Consider the following 14,377-nt stretch of genomic DNA (forward strand, 5'->3'; position numbering starts at 1 on the left):
CATTTTGATTAGCCAACATAAGCTCGATATTGGTGATTCCGAGGTTTATACCAGGGCACATCCTTCTTCCTGCCCCGAACGGCAAGAACTGGAAATCATTCCCCTTGAAGTTGACATGCACAGCACTGCCTTCGTCTATAAATCTTTCCGGTATGTATTCTTCTGCGTCCTCCCAGGAGTTGGAGTTCCTACCAATGGCCCATACATTGACGAGGATGTGCGTTCCAGCAGGAACCATGTACCCAGCGATGTTACAGTCTCCCATGGCAAGGTGTAGCGGAAGGAAAGGTGCAACAGGATACAACCGGAGTGACTCCTTTATCACTGCTCTTATGTACATCATCTTGTCGATGTCGGTTTCACTGACAGTTTCTTGTCCTAGGGGTACGATACTCCTCACCTCGTCTTGTAGCTTCCTCATCAGGCATGGCCTCCTCATGAGCTCGGCCAAGGTGAATTCGAGGGTGTTAGATGATGTGTTTGTTAAACCAAAAAATACATCCTGTGGATATCAATGAATTAATTAGGATACTATGTAAGATATATATATATAAAGATCAATATATGATTTGGAAGCTATTATTTCTACTTACCGTTAATAGAGCTTTAATGTGATCTCTTGTGAGACCATACTCCTCCTGAGCAGACAATAGGATATCTAAGAAGTCGCCACCCTTATGATCAAATGTTGACTTGCCCTTGCTCAAATGATCATTGATCAGCTCTTCCAGCAAATCGGCCCATCTATGCCTCACTCTCTCAGCCTTTGCACAAACTGCCTTTTTAAGCAATCCTACCCTAGTCAATATTGGGAAGTACTCCTCCACGTTGAACCCTCCTAGCAGCCGTGAAGTATCATGGGAAAGGTCCTGGCACAGCTTGCTCCGTCTTTCTTTCAAGAAGGACTCCCCCGACACGATACGACACGCCATGTCATACGCGAATGACCTGAGCAGCTCGCTCATGTTCAAAGTACCACCTACTGCGGCAGCATCGCTGATCTTGGCCGTCACTATGCTCACCTAGATGTCATGCATCTTAAAACATGAGAGAAGCTAACATTTATGAAACTGTTAGCTGAGGGCAAATTAAAAATCTATATTATTTGCCCCCGCATGATCTGAGGTAAAATTTTGTTCCAAATTATTTTCAAATGTGAATTTAATATGACGGCTTTTATTAGCGGTCCAACCAGCGAACCCGTGAACCTGTGGGTCAATCAGTTCACTCAGTGGTTCAGACTTTTAAACTACGGCTGCAGGAGTGAGTTGCGCACCGGCGGAGCTTAGGCAAGGCTGAAAGGGCCATGGCCCGCCCTGGGCTTGAGTGAAAAAGGTTTTAAATGAAGTCCAGCCCACAATAATGCACTGAGTTTTAATTTGGTAGCACGTACTCTTTGTACTGCCCGGCCTGCCCAACATTTTATTGGTAGCTCCGCCACTGGAGTTGTGTAAGTTAAACTATGCTCCTAGTGATGTTAAGTGGCTGCTTCAAATGCTTCAAGGTTGTCATCCATGCATGGTGACTATTGCTATGACTTGAATGATGACTGTCATAAGACCGGATCACGTCCCCGCATTTTATTCTGAAATGACTATTTTAAAAAGGTCATGCAAAAAATAAACCATTTTCTCGGCCTGGATGGGCTTGCCATTTTTAGGCCAGGCATTTGTGGGGCTAAATTTTACATGATTTCTGTCAAACGCGGAAAGACTACAAGAATTACCTCGTCCATGATGGTGCCGCGGAAAGACCGCACCTTTTTAGCGCTCAACATGTGGGTGGTGGCGAGCTTCCTTGCCTGCCGCCAATACTCGCCATATGGCGCGAAGGCGACGTCGGACGCACCGTACATGATGATGTCGTTGACCAGTGAGCGGGGACGTGACGCCATGACGTGGTCGTGCGTGCGCAGCACCGCCTCTGCTGCACGCGGTGACGACACGACGAATGTCGGCACGACGCCGAGGCGGAGGAGCATCACGTCAGGGCCATGCCTCCTGGCAAGGCCACGGAGGGAGACATGCGGGAGGGCGCCGATGAGGTGCAGGTGGCCGATGAAGGGCAGTGACGGCGGTGAAGGCGGGAGCGGGAGGCGGTCTTCTCGCTGCTGCTGCTGCTGCTTTTTTCCTGTCTTCCAGTGAACCAGTAATGCACAAACAAGAGGGAGAGAGGGAAGAGCAATAGAAACCATGCCATGGTAAATGAGTTTGTGGAGCTCTGCCGGCGAAATGTTTTGTGAACCAGCCTTAGTTTGTCATTGCAAAGCTCGATCTGTTGCTTATAAGCTAACAAGGGGAAGTGAAAATACAAAAATTCGTCACGGGGTCTGTTCCTGGAGCAAATAGTTCCTGTGTGTACAATATTGTCAGTCACGGGTCACTCTCAACGCATTCTGGATCTGAGATCCGACAACGTAGCTTTCATTCCCCAAAAAACAGACAAGGCAGTCTTGGACTCTAGCTACGTGCTGTACCAATTATTTTCTTACTCTTCAGAAAGATCTTACTCTTCAAAAAGATCTGTGAAAACACGAACCATATCAGCAACGCAACCCATTTTTTTGGTACAGTTGATGGGACTTTTTTGTCTTGACTCAACAATAATCTGCTATCAAATCGCTTGCATATGAATAATAAAAACACTGGATTAGAATGTCCTGACTTCCTGATCCCATGAAACCAAGGCACTTGATTTTACTGACATGAATCTTTGGAAGCTGAGAGAGAGAGAGAGAGAGAGAGAGAGTTTTGGATATGAGGGAATGCAACGTACAAAATTAAATGAACCTGCAAGATGTCCACATCATCAAGATCATGCAAACCTTTTATTTTTCATTTTCCATCACATGCATATCCTTCACATTATCAAGCAAATGCAAGCCCTCTACATCATTTATTTTAATTTTTTCAGCAACAAACACACACACAAAGAAAGGGGGGGGGGGGGGGGGGGGTTCCGCTCTAACAGAAACAAATGGGAAAAACACAAAAATAGCTCTGCCTCCCATCCACACACTAGTATTGGATGTACTATAACAAAAAAAAGGTCAGGATATGCTCGCGTCGCCCTGTACTGGAAGACAAAAGGGGGGGGGGGGGGGGGGGGGGGCTCTAACAGAAACAAATGGGGAAAACACAAAAATAGCTCTGCCTCCCATCCACATACTAGTAATTATTTTTTGCGGAAATCCACATACTAGTATTGGATGTACTATAACAAAAAAAAAGTTACCATGTTACTGCCCCATGAGTTTAACTAGATAAAAAATTCTAGAGCTACATGCATTGGAAAAAAATCACCGAACGCATGGTGAGGTTATTTCACACATTTATTGGGTCCTACATGACTCCATCTTCACCAACTTTACTTGCATGTAGCTGCGTGTTTTCGCACAGAGCACACTCTCTCTTACCTTTCTACTCCCTTCGTTCCAAAATAGATGACCCGACTTTGTACTAAAGTTAGTACAAAGTTGAGTCATCTATTTTGGAACGGAGGGAGTATATTGGAGGACCACACTTTTTGGCTGAAGAAGCTAGCTCCTCTGCAGGCTACACCGGCCTCTGCAAGGCATAGTCTTTTTCACCAATCTCCTCCATGGCAGCATGCATCTGATGTGGAACCATGGGGCAGCTGTCCAAGCTGGACATTGGCCATGCCCTTAGAGAGGAAAGTGAGCAGCGACAACACCCTCCTTTATGGCTTGACTCTTGCTTCTAAAATGCAGACCAGAAATACAACATAAGAGAAAAATGGCCCCTAGCACGCTTCGCGGAAATGGGCCGATAACACATGCGCAATACGAAAGGGGCCGATAATAGATGTGCGACCCAAAACGGGCCAACCAGGGGACATAGCAACTCGTGACACAACGACTAGCAATGTGGGATCAAGTGCTAGCACGAAATTTTTAGCGAATTAGTTTGTGTGGTGGAAAACTTAGATGAGACATAGCTAAATCTTCTCTAGATGAGAATTATCAAATCTGAAAAACAAAAAACTGGAGGGGTGCCATACGATTTTTTTTGGATTCATACAACCAACAACTTCCATTTCGTCACTAGATTAAGCAAGTAAATTTATTATTTTAATACATGTCACTTTCATAGGGTCGAAAACTAATGACCTTAAAGCATATCACTTGTGATTCGTAAATAAATAAATATCACTTGTGAGTTTCAATATTCATAAGACCTTATTTTCTTTTGGTTTGTCAAATACGAAAATTCATGCTTCATAGCAACAATTCGCTCCCCATCCCTCTGCACGAGTGTCCTTCCCTTCTACATGGAGATGCCAAAGGTCAGGCCTGAACCTTGAAGCGCCTCCTCGACGATCTTGTCCAGCTGCGCCGCCATCTCCGGCGTCATGTAGTTTTTCCAGTCGCCGACGGCTCCCTTCCTAAAGTACACGTCGTTCTTGACGCCCATCATGGCGCTGCTCCTGCCATTCTTGTTCACCTCAGAGCTCTTGAGTTCCTTGAAGCTGCAGAGCTGCACGATCTCCTGCACCACCCCAGCCTCCTCCTCGGCGCCTGAAAATGGGCACCCATGAACGATTCATCGCGTTCCCGATTAGGTCTTGCAGCATGTCCTCGTACTTGAGGAAGAGCACCTTCCCGGGCCTCCTCTGGCTCTCCTCCCAGTACTCTAGGGCGTGGCGCCAGTGCGGTCCGGAGCTGCTCTGCCCCCTACAGAAGAGCTCGAACGCGTCCTCGAACGTCGGCGAGGGGGACTCCAGGCCGAGCTGCCGGTGCAGCACCGCCGCGATCTTGTTGTTGTAGATCCAGAAGGAGACCATAGCGTCCTTGGGCTCCCGGCAGACGTAGACGACCCGACCGCATTCCGTTATGCGTCTGGGCAGCAGGGAGTAGGGCAAGTGGGTTGCAAGCAGCCGGGGTGAAGGGAGCGCCATGGTCTCGGGTACGGGCCTGGTCTCGAGGAAGGCGACGCAGTCGTGCGGGTTGTGATGGCGGAGCGGGTGGTCGGAGTCGGACGGCGAGTGCGTGGCGCGGTTGAGCGTCGCGAAGGCGAGCGCCTTGAGCCAGGTGGTGCCGGACTTGGGGCAGCTGGCGAGGAAGACGTCCGTTGGCATCGGCTCGAAGGACGCCTGAACGGCGGCCATGCCCTCAAGAACGAACTCGCGGATCCAGAAGCCGCGGTATTGGCGGGTAAGGTACACCGGGCAGCGCGGCAGCGACACCATGATCTCAGACATCTCAGCCTGAGCCCGAAAGGTGGTCTCGTCGATTTCTTCGCCGGCCACGGCGCCGGTGGGAGCAGCACTCATGGCTCTTTTTGTAGGTGGCAACCGGACGAGCCGGCGATGGACGAGTGGAGGAGTGTCACGGCTTCAAGGGGGAGATACTCTCTTATACATGTGGCAAAAAATAGATATATAGGAGACCACGCTCTCCTCGTGCAAGTTATTGTATTACCAACCGTACCTACTCATACCTAAACAAAGAGAGTAACATGTATACTCCAGGATTGCTTAGAGTACGTAATACAGTTTGGTCGTAATAATAAACCAGATTAATTATATTCCGGGTTTACTTAGAGATATAAGCGTTATCTGAAGTCCATATACAAAATTAATAAATACAGTATATCAAAAGATGCCCCAGAAAGATAATTAATCTAGGATATTGAATTATTGCTATCAATCATTCAGGCGTGGAAGACCATATCAGCAAAGACAAAGGCTGCACCAGTGATAGGAATCGAATTAGCGCTATCAATCATTGAGGGGTGGAGACAACTAAGCCTAACTTAGACTGTTGATGATAATGTGATGGCAGTGATGTAAACTCCCTCCCTCCCGTGGTGCTCCCGCGGGCGCCACCGGGGGGAACCCTAGCCGCCACCTCTCCTACCTCCCTCTCTCGGCCTCCTCCCTCGCCGCCGCCCAGCGCGTCGCCGGGCACAGCCCGTCCGGCAAGGGCGGCGGCGGGGCCTCCTTCCCTTCCGTGCGCGGACTCTGGCTGGCGCGGGCCAGCCTCTCGCCGGGAGGCGCTGGCTTATGGCTGGGGCCAGCGGCACGGCGGCGCAGCGTCCTGGTGGCGGCGGCGGCGCCTCGTGGCGGCGCGGCGGCGGCGGGGCGGGCGCTTGTGGTGCGGCGGCTGCGGCTGGTGCGGATCGGACCTCTTCGGCCGGATCTGGCGGTGCACGCTGGAGGGACGACGTCAGTGGCTTCAAATCCGTCCTGGCCAGGGGTGCGGGTTGGGTGCGACCTGGTTGCGGGCGGCCGCTCTTACCTCGACCGGTGGCTGGTAGGGGTGGCGGCGCAACAACGATGGACTTGGCGAATGTGCCGGCTGATCTCTTGCCAGCTCCGATGGCTGTATGTTAGCGAGCTGCGTGGATGGGCCTCCCGGTAAGCAGTCTTTGCAGCAGGCGGCGATCTTCTGGGTCTCCTGGCCGATGGACGAGTCGGCGTTGATGGCCTTACGTGGGGTTGCTTCGACCGCCGCGGCGGGGCGGCACGACGTGTGTCCGGTGGGGTCATTGGTGGGAGAGACGGGCAACGTTGTCGCTAGGGCTGCCCGTCGCCGGCACTGGGATGTGCCGGTCGTGGATGCATCCGCTCCACCTTCGCCCCATTCCCCGTCCGTTTGTGTGCGGCGGCAACTTCGGCGAAGTTCAAGGCGGGACATGGGCTGCGGTTTCGTCGGTCGTGGGCGTCCCTTTGGACTAAAGCCGGCCGCTTTGCTGGTCTTGAGGAGGTCTGAGTGTCGGGCGGCGGGAGGCGTGGCGTTCGTGGGCGGAACTTACGTCTCAGGTGCGGGCAGGCAGCCTTGGCCATGCGGGTGGCTTGGTTGCGGGTGATTGGCGGTGCTAGGGTGCGATGGAGGGATGTGAACGCTGTGGTTTATCACCTGTCCATCCCTTGTTCTGGCCGATGGTGGCGGCGTCCGTGGACGTCGTATCCTTCATGAAGGCTCCGTCGCGGCGTTCCCACTTTGTCTGTCTTGCTCCGGGTGAAAACTTGATCTTCAGGATCGGGTGGTGGCGGCTTCTGTGGTCATACCCTTCTGTGAGGCACCGTTTTGGAGTCCTAGCCTCGTTGTGGTCCGCCTCACCTCTCCGTTGTGGTTCCTCATGGTGGAGATCCCTGTTGGCACCAAGTTTTCCTCTTCGCACATTTGTAGTTTGCTTGGTTGTCGGTGGGGTGGTGTGTCGGTGCCTGGCATCTTTGTATCTTGCCTTGGTGTGTGCGTCATGTGCGGTGGTGGCGTGTGTCTGTATCGGTGTCTCAGTTGTTTTGTGGTGATGTTTGTTTTATAATATAAAGTGGGGTGAACCCTTTTTCGTAACTTAGACTGTTGGTTTTTTTAGCTCAACTATCCGAGCAGTTCAGGTGCTAGATTTTGACACGAGTGCTCGTATATATATTTTGATTTATTTCAGTTTCTCTGGTGCTATTCTCTTTGTGGTACGAGTGTATTACATGTCCATTAACCACGAGGCGCATGTAGCGACTTCGTCAATCTCATAATATGCCGGCTCAATCTCTGGAAGATGCTCATAAAGATAGGGTTATGTGCGGATGTTCTTATGGGTAACTGTGCTTGCATAATCTCTGGAAGATGCTCATAAAGATAGGGTTATGTGCGGATGTTTTTATGGGTAACTGTGCTTGCATATTGTGGGCGTTCGGCTAATCCTAACGGCCGGCCGATGTGAAAACCTTTTCCTGTCGGTTTTCCCTATTTTCCTGTCGGTTGATGGCTCGCAGATGTATTTCAGTTTCTAGAAGTGGTATTGTGTCTTTCAAATAAGGAAAGGAAAATCATGGAGGTGTCTCAATCATCTATCAGTCATTCTAAGACCCGAAGCAACTTAGGCAGTACACTCTCTGCTCAGTGTGCTTAGTCTCATTAGTTATATCTTCACTTGCAATAATAGAGCCAATATATTAAAGGTGTTATATCGTAAGTTGGTCTGTTGGAGTAGCTAGTAATAAGGCAAATCCGATATATTAAAGGTGTTATATCGTACTTGAGGAAGAGCACCTTCCCGGGCCTCTTCCGGCTCTCCTCCCGGTACTCAGGGTGTGGCGCCAGTGCGGTTCGGAGCTGCTCTGCCCCTTGCAGAAGAGCTCGAACGCCTCCTCGAACATGGGCGAGGGAGACTCCAGGCCAAACTCCCGGCACAACACCGCCTCGATCTTGTTGCTGTAGATCCAGAAGGAGATCAGAGCGTCCTTGGGCTCCCTGCACACGTAGACGACCGGACTGTTGGGCTAAGTCCCTCCACATGGAGGTGTGTTGGCAGCCCAACATCATCCCATAAGTCCAACACATGTCAGCCATTGATCCTCGCTGCATCCAACGGTTGAGAGAGCTTCCAAGGAAAGTGAAGCAAGGAGAAAACCCTAGCCACCCCACCCCTGCTGGTGGTGGCTGCCATTCGTGAGAGTGAGAGAGAGAGAGCACACAAGAGAAAACACAACCTGAGAGAGAGGAAGAAGAAGAAGCAGATGTTCTGTCCAGATTTGCTGCATCTGACTAGACAATGTTCAAGCTGGTGATTGGAGGCTCAAACGTGCTTGGATCGACCCCAAACTTGGTGAGCTCGTCCCTTACTTTGAGTACTTCGATCTAGTTAGCTGGTTTGAGGATTGGGTCAGTGGAGCATCAGATTTGAGAGTGGTTTTGTCAACTCTGACGGCTGCAGTTTCAGAACAGAGTAGTTTTGGGAGACGAACAGTTTGGATAGGCAAATGATGTCCGATTGAGCTGAAATTTGGAGGGGATGTCAAGAACTCATGTGTCTACATGTATGCCAAATTTGGTGCTGTTTGGTTGAGCGATTTAAGAGCAGTTTGCAAAACACTGAAGGGTACAGAAGCTGTGTAAACTTTGTTTTGCTGAAATCTTGCCTCTTGTGGCTGTTGTTGCTGTTGCCGGTTGGCAACATGGAGAGTGTGTTGTAAATCTCTCAAGAGGTTCTAGAGAAGACTTTGTACTCATCATTCTCATAGTGAAGTTGCGTGGACCGGTCGGTCCACAGCCGTGGTTTTTTACTCCTCAAGTTGAGGAGGTTTTTCCACGTTAAATCCCGTGTCACATGTGCATGTTGTTTGTGTTATTCCGTTGCTTAATTACTTGTTGGTTGAAGCTGTCCTCAAGGTTCATCACAAGTGGAGGGGGCTGTGTAGTGTGCATATTTGCCGTGTCGGTGAATTTGTGCAGCGCATTGTTGCTGTCCAGCCCAACAAAGTGGTATCAGAGCCTTGGTTTGCTTGTGCGAATTGCTGAGTTTCTTGTGGTGAAAAATGGAAGTAAATACCAGTAGGATGATATCTTTGAATGGTACAAGTTATCAAGCATGGAAGGGCAAGATGGAGGACTTGTTGTACGTGAAAGAATACTGGAAGCCAGTGTTCTCCACTGAGATGCCGGAGGGCATTGAGGAAGGTCAGTGGAAGGTACTTCATCGCCAAGCTTGTGGGTTTATTCAGCAATGGGTCGATGACAATGTTTTGAACCATATCATTGATGAGACACATGCACACACCTTATGGCAGAAATTGGAAGAGTTGTTTGCCCGAAAAGAAGGTACAAACAAGATGTTCATGATCAAACAATTGCAGATCATGTGAATACATTCCAAGGCATTATAAATCAGCTTTCTTCAATGGGAATAACATTTGAAGATGAAGTGAGAGCTTTGCTGCTACTAGGCTCATTACCGGACAGCTGGGAGACCTTTAAGGTCACGGTTTGCAATTCAGCACCTAATGGAGTTGTCACTTGGAATCGTATGAAAACCAGGGAACTAAATGAAGAGTCCAGAAAGGTGGCTGAAGCTAGTTCTTTCTCACATTCAGAGGTGCTAGTCACTCAGTCCAGGGGGAGAAGCAAGAGCAGAGGTCCAGGTAAAGGGGCAGAAAGAGGTAGGAGCAAATCAAAAAGTAAGTATGCTGATTATGAGTGCCATCACTGCCATCAGAAGGGCCACATTAAGTGGCAATGTGACAAGTGGAAGAAAGACAAAAAGAAAAAGAAGAAGCAAGACCAGAAGCAAGTTGACAGTGATAGTGACACAGAGGGCAACCGAGTTACTGCAGTAGAAGAGGACATCATGCTTGTTATGCATGAAGAAAATGAGGGCAGATTTGGTTCCACTGTTGAGGAGAGGATCACTGTTGTTTCTGATGAAACAGTCAACCTTGTGGATGGTGACGAGATGATTTGGATACCGGACAGCGGTGCTATCATTCATGCTACATCTCGCAGAGAGTTCTTCACTAACTATATATCAGGTGATTTTGGTGTTGTGAAGATGGGGAACAATGATAGAGCAGCCATCATTGGAAAAGGAGATGTGCATTTGGAAACCGCAAATGGTACAAGGTTAGTCTTCAAATCTGTGAGGCATGTTGAGGCACTTCGTCTCAATATTATCTCGGTTGGTTTGCTTGATGGAGATGATTTCTTGAGCATTTTTGGAAAAGGGCAGTACAAGCTCACCAAAGGCAACATGATTGCTGCAAGAGGTAAAATGGTCTCAGTGTTGTATCATGTTCATGCTAAGCACTTTAGTGCTTCTGTCAATGCACTAGAGAAGGATGATCATTGTGCTCTATGGCACAAGAGACTTGGGCACATGAGTGAGAAGGGGATGACAGTGCTAGTGAAGAAAAAATTGTTGAAGGGTGTGAAAGGAGTTCACATCAAGAAATGTTCAGATTGTCTAGCAGGGAAGCAACACAGAGTTGCCTTCAAGACTCTACCTCCTCACAAGAAGCCTGAGAAGCTGGACTTGATACATTCCGATGTTTGCAAAATGTCGGTAAGATCTCTTGGTGGTGCTAAGTACTATGTGACTTTTATTAATGACTTCTCCAGGAAAGTTTGGGCCTTCACTTTGAGGACCAAAGATCAAGTACTAGGTGTATTCAAGCAATTCCAAGCCTCGGTTGAGAGAGAAACTAAGAAGAAGATCAAGTGCATTCGCACTGATAATGGATGAGAGTATATTGGGCCGTTTGATGCATATTGCAAGCAGCAAGGTATTAGGCATCAATTTACTCCCTCGAAGACACCACAGCTGAATGGTCTTGCTGAGAGGATGAACATGACAATTGTGGAGAGAGTTAGATGCTTGTTGTCAAGTGCAAAGCTACGTAAACACTTTTGGGGTGAGGCTTTGATGACTGCAGTTTATATTATTAATCTCTCACCAAGTTATCCTTTGCAGGGAGATGTTCCTAACATGGTCTGGTGTGACAAGGACGTCTCATATGACCACCTGAAGGTTTTTGGGTGCAAGGCCTTTGTTCATATTCCTCAAGATGAAAGGTCAAAGCTTGATTCGAAGACACGACAGTGTATCTTTCTTGGTTATGGTGGTGATGAGTTTGGCTACAAGCTGTTTAACCCTATAGCAAGGAAAGTTGTGAGAAGCTGTGATGTTGTGTTTGTTGAAGACCAAACAATTGAGGATATTGTGAAGACAAAGGGGCAGGTTCCTCCTCAGCAGCAGCAAGACATGATTGATTCTGACCCAGTTCTGGCAGCTCCAGCTCCTGCGCAAGTTGAAGCAGATGCAGAAGATGTACAAGATGATGTACATGGTGGTGCAGGTGAAGAAGATACTCCCCAACAGCAGCAGCAAGAGTATGATGCTGAAGTTGATGATCCGGATCAGCAGGAAGCACCAGCACCAGAAAGTCCACCAGCTGCTCCACTCAGAAGATCAAACAGGGGTTGAATTCCTTCCAGCAGGTATCCCCCAGATCAATACGTGGTGTTATTATCGGACGGTTCAGAACCTGAATGCTTTGCAGATGCAATGGAAGGTAAGCACAAGAAGGAGTGGAAAATGCTATGCAAGAAGAGATGGATTCCTTGCATAAGAATCATACTTATGAGTTGGTGAAGTTGCCCAAGGGCAAGAAAATTTTGAAGAACAAGTGGGTCTACAGAATCAAGCAAGAAGAGCACACATCACATCCAAGGTACAAGGCCAGGCTAGTTGTAAAAGGATACGGCCAGAGAAAAGGCATTGACTATGATGAGATCTTTTCTCCGGTTGTGAAGATGACATCCATAAGAGTAACCCTTGGCATGGCAGCAAGTCTCAACTTGGAGGTTGGGCAAATGGATGTGAAGACTGCATTCCTTCATGGTGAGTTGGAGGAAGAAATATACATGGAGCAACCTGAGGGGTTTCTTGTGAAAGGCAAAGAAGACTATGTGTGCAAGCTGAAGAAAAGTCTCTATGGCCTGAAACAAGTGCCAAGACAATGGTACATGAAGTTTGAAACTGTCATGGGGGAGCAAGGCTACAAGAAGTGTAGCTCAGACCATTATGTGTTTATTCAGAGGTTCTTAGGTGATGATTTCATCATATTATTGCTCTATGTTGATGATATCCTAATTGTTGGCAAGAATGTCTCTAGGATTGCTAAGTTGAAGAAGGAGTTGATCAAATGTTTTGCTATGAAAAGCTAAGGTCCAGCAAAGAACATTCTCGGAATGAGAATTGAGCAAGACATAAATTGCAACAAGTTGTACTTGTCTCAAGAGAAGTATATTGAGAAGGTACTTCAGAAGTTCAGGATGGAAAATGCTAAAGTTGTGAGTTGTCCATTAGCAGCCCATTTCAAGTTGAGCAGAAAGCAATGTCCTGCCACTGATGAGCAGAAAAAGGAAACGCATCATGTTCCTTATGCTTCAGCGGTTGGGAGTTTGATGTGTGCTATGGTGTGTACAAGGCCTGACATTGCTCATGCGGTTAGTACTGTGAGCAGATTTATGTCCAATCCAGGAAGACCTCATTGGGAAGCCGTGAAGTGGATTTTGAGATATCTTCGGGGCAGCACAAATCTGAAACTTTGCTTCGGTGATGGTGAGGCCAAGCTGATTGCTTTTTCAAATTCTAACATGGCTGGAGATGTTGACAGAAGGAAGTCTACTTCAGGTTACTTGGTTACCTATGCAGGGGGAGCGGTGTCATGGCAAAGCAGGCTGCAAAAGTGTGTGGCACTGAATACAACAGAAGCGGAATTCATTATAGTAACAGAGGCGAGCAAAGAGCTATTGTGGCTGAAACGGTTGACTTGTGAGCTTGGTTTTAAGCAAGACAAATATGTGTTGTTTTGTGACAACCAAAGTGCTATCCACTTAAGTAAGAATGCAAGCTTTCATTCAAGGTCTAAGCATATAGAGGTCCGTTATTATTGGATTCAAGATGTGTTGTATTCCAAGAAAATGCAACTTGAGAAGGTTCACACCGATGACAATGGGGCTGATATGTTGACTAAAGTGGTAACAAGGAAGAAACTTGAAGTATGCCGCCGGCTCACTGGCATGGCTGCCGGAAGGCAGTGAGACCCTCCATGATGTCGGGAGGGGGAGTTTGTTGGGCTAAGTCCCTCCACATGGAGGTGTGTTGGCAGCACAAATAAGTCCAACACATGTCAGCCGTTGATCCTCGCTGCATCCAACGGTTGAGAGTGCTTCCAAGGGAAGTGAAGCAAGGAGAAAACCCTAGCCACCCCACCCCTGCTGGTGGTGGCTACCATTCGTGAGAGTGAGAGAGAGAGAGCACACAAGAGAAAACACAACCTGAGAGAGAGGAAGAAGAAGAAGCAGAGGTTCTGTCCAGATTTGCTGCATCTGACTAGACAGTGTTCAAGCTGGTGATTGGAGGCTCAAACGTGCTTGGATCGACCCGAAAATTGGTGAGCTCGTTTCTTACTTTGAGTAATTCGATCTGGTTAGCTGGTTTGAGGATTGGGTCAGTGGAGCATCAGATTTGAGAGTGGTTTTGTCAGCTCTGACTGCTGCAGTTTCAGAACAGAGTAGTTTTGGGAGACGAACAATTTGGGTAGGCAAATGATGTCCGATTGAGATGAAATTTGGAGGGGATGTCAAGAACTCATGTGTCTACATGTATGCCAAATTTGGTGTTGTTTGGTTGAGCGGTTTAAGGGCAGTTTGCAAAACACTGAAGGGTACAGAAGTCGTGTAAACTCTGCTTTGCTGAAATCTTGCCTCTTGTGGCTGTTGTTGCTGTTGCCGGTTGGCAATGAGAGTGTGTTGTAAATCTCTTTGAAGGTTCTAGAGAATACTTTGTACTCATCATTCTCATAGTGAAGTTACGTGGACCGGTCGGTCCACAGCCATGGTTTTTTACTCCTCAAGTTGAGAAGGTTTTTCCACGTTAAATTCTGTGTCACATGTGCATGTTGTTTGTGTTATTCCGCTGCTTACTTGTTGGTTGAAGCTGTCCTCAAAGTTCATCACAAGTGGAGGGGGCTATGTAGTGTGCATATTTGCCGTGTCGGTGAATTTGTGCAGCGCATTGTTGCTGTCCAGCCCCAACACGGACCATATTCCGTTAAGCGTCTGGGCAGCAGG

At 48.1% G+C, this 14,377-nt stretch overlaps 1 protein-coding gene and 1 pseudogene across 1 annotated transcript; both read right to left on the reverse strand.

Moving 5' to 3' along the window:
• Positions 1–7: 7 nt before the first annotated feature.
• On the reverse strand, positions 8–2,214 carry LOC109749169 (indole-2-monooxygenase; the record flags this gene model as incomplete). Its single annotated transcript, XM_020308150.4, is given in 4 exon segments — positions 8–502; positions 594–1,022; positions 1,727–2,136; positions 2,139–2,214. Coding segments are annotated over 4 exon segments (1,395 nt in total), but the record flags the coding sequence as incomplete, so codon positions are not given.
• A 1,850-nt stretch (positions 2,215–4,064) lies between these two features.
• LOC109749170 (cytosolic sulfotransferase 15-like) lies at positions 4,065–5,354 on the reverse strand (annotated as a pseudogene).
• Positions 5,355–14,377: the final 9,023 nt, after the last annotated feature.

The sequence above is a fragment of the Aegilops tauschii genome, chromosome 2 (assembly GCF_002575655.3).
Source record: "Aegilops tauschii subsp. strangulata cultivar AL8/78 chromosome 2, Aet v6.0, whole genome shotgun sequence".
Classification (NCBI taxonomy): Eukaryota; Viridiplantae; Streptophyta; class Magnoliopsida; order Poales; family Poaceae; genus Aegilops; species Aegilops tauschii.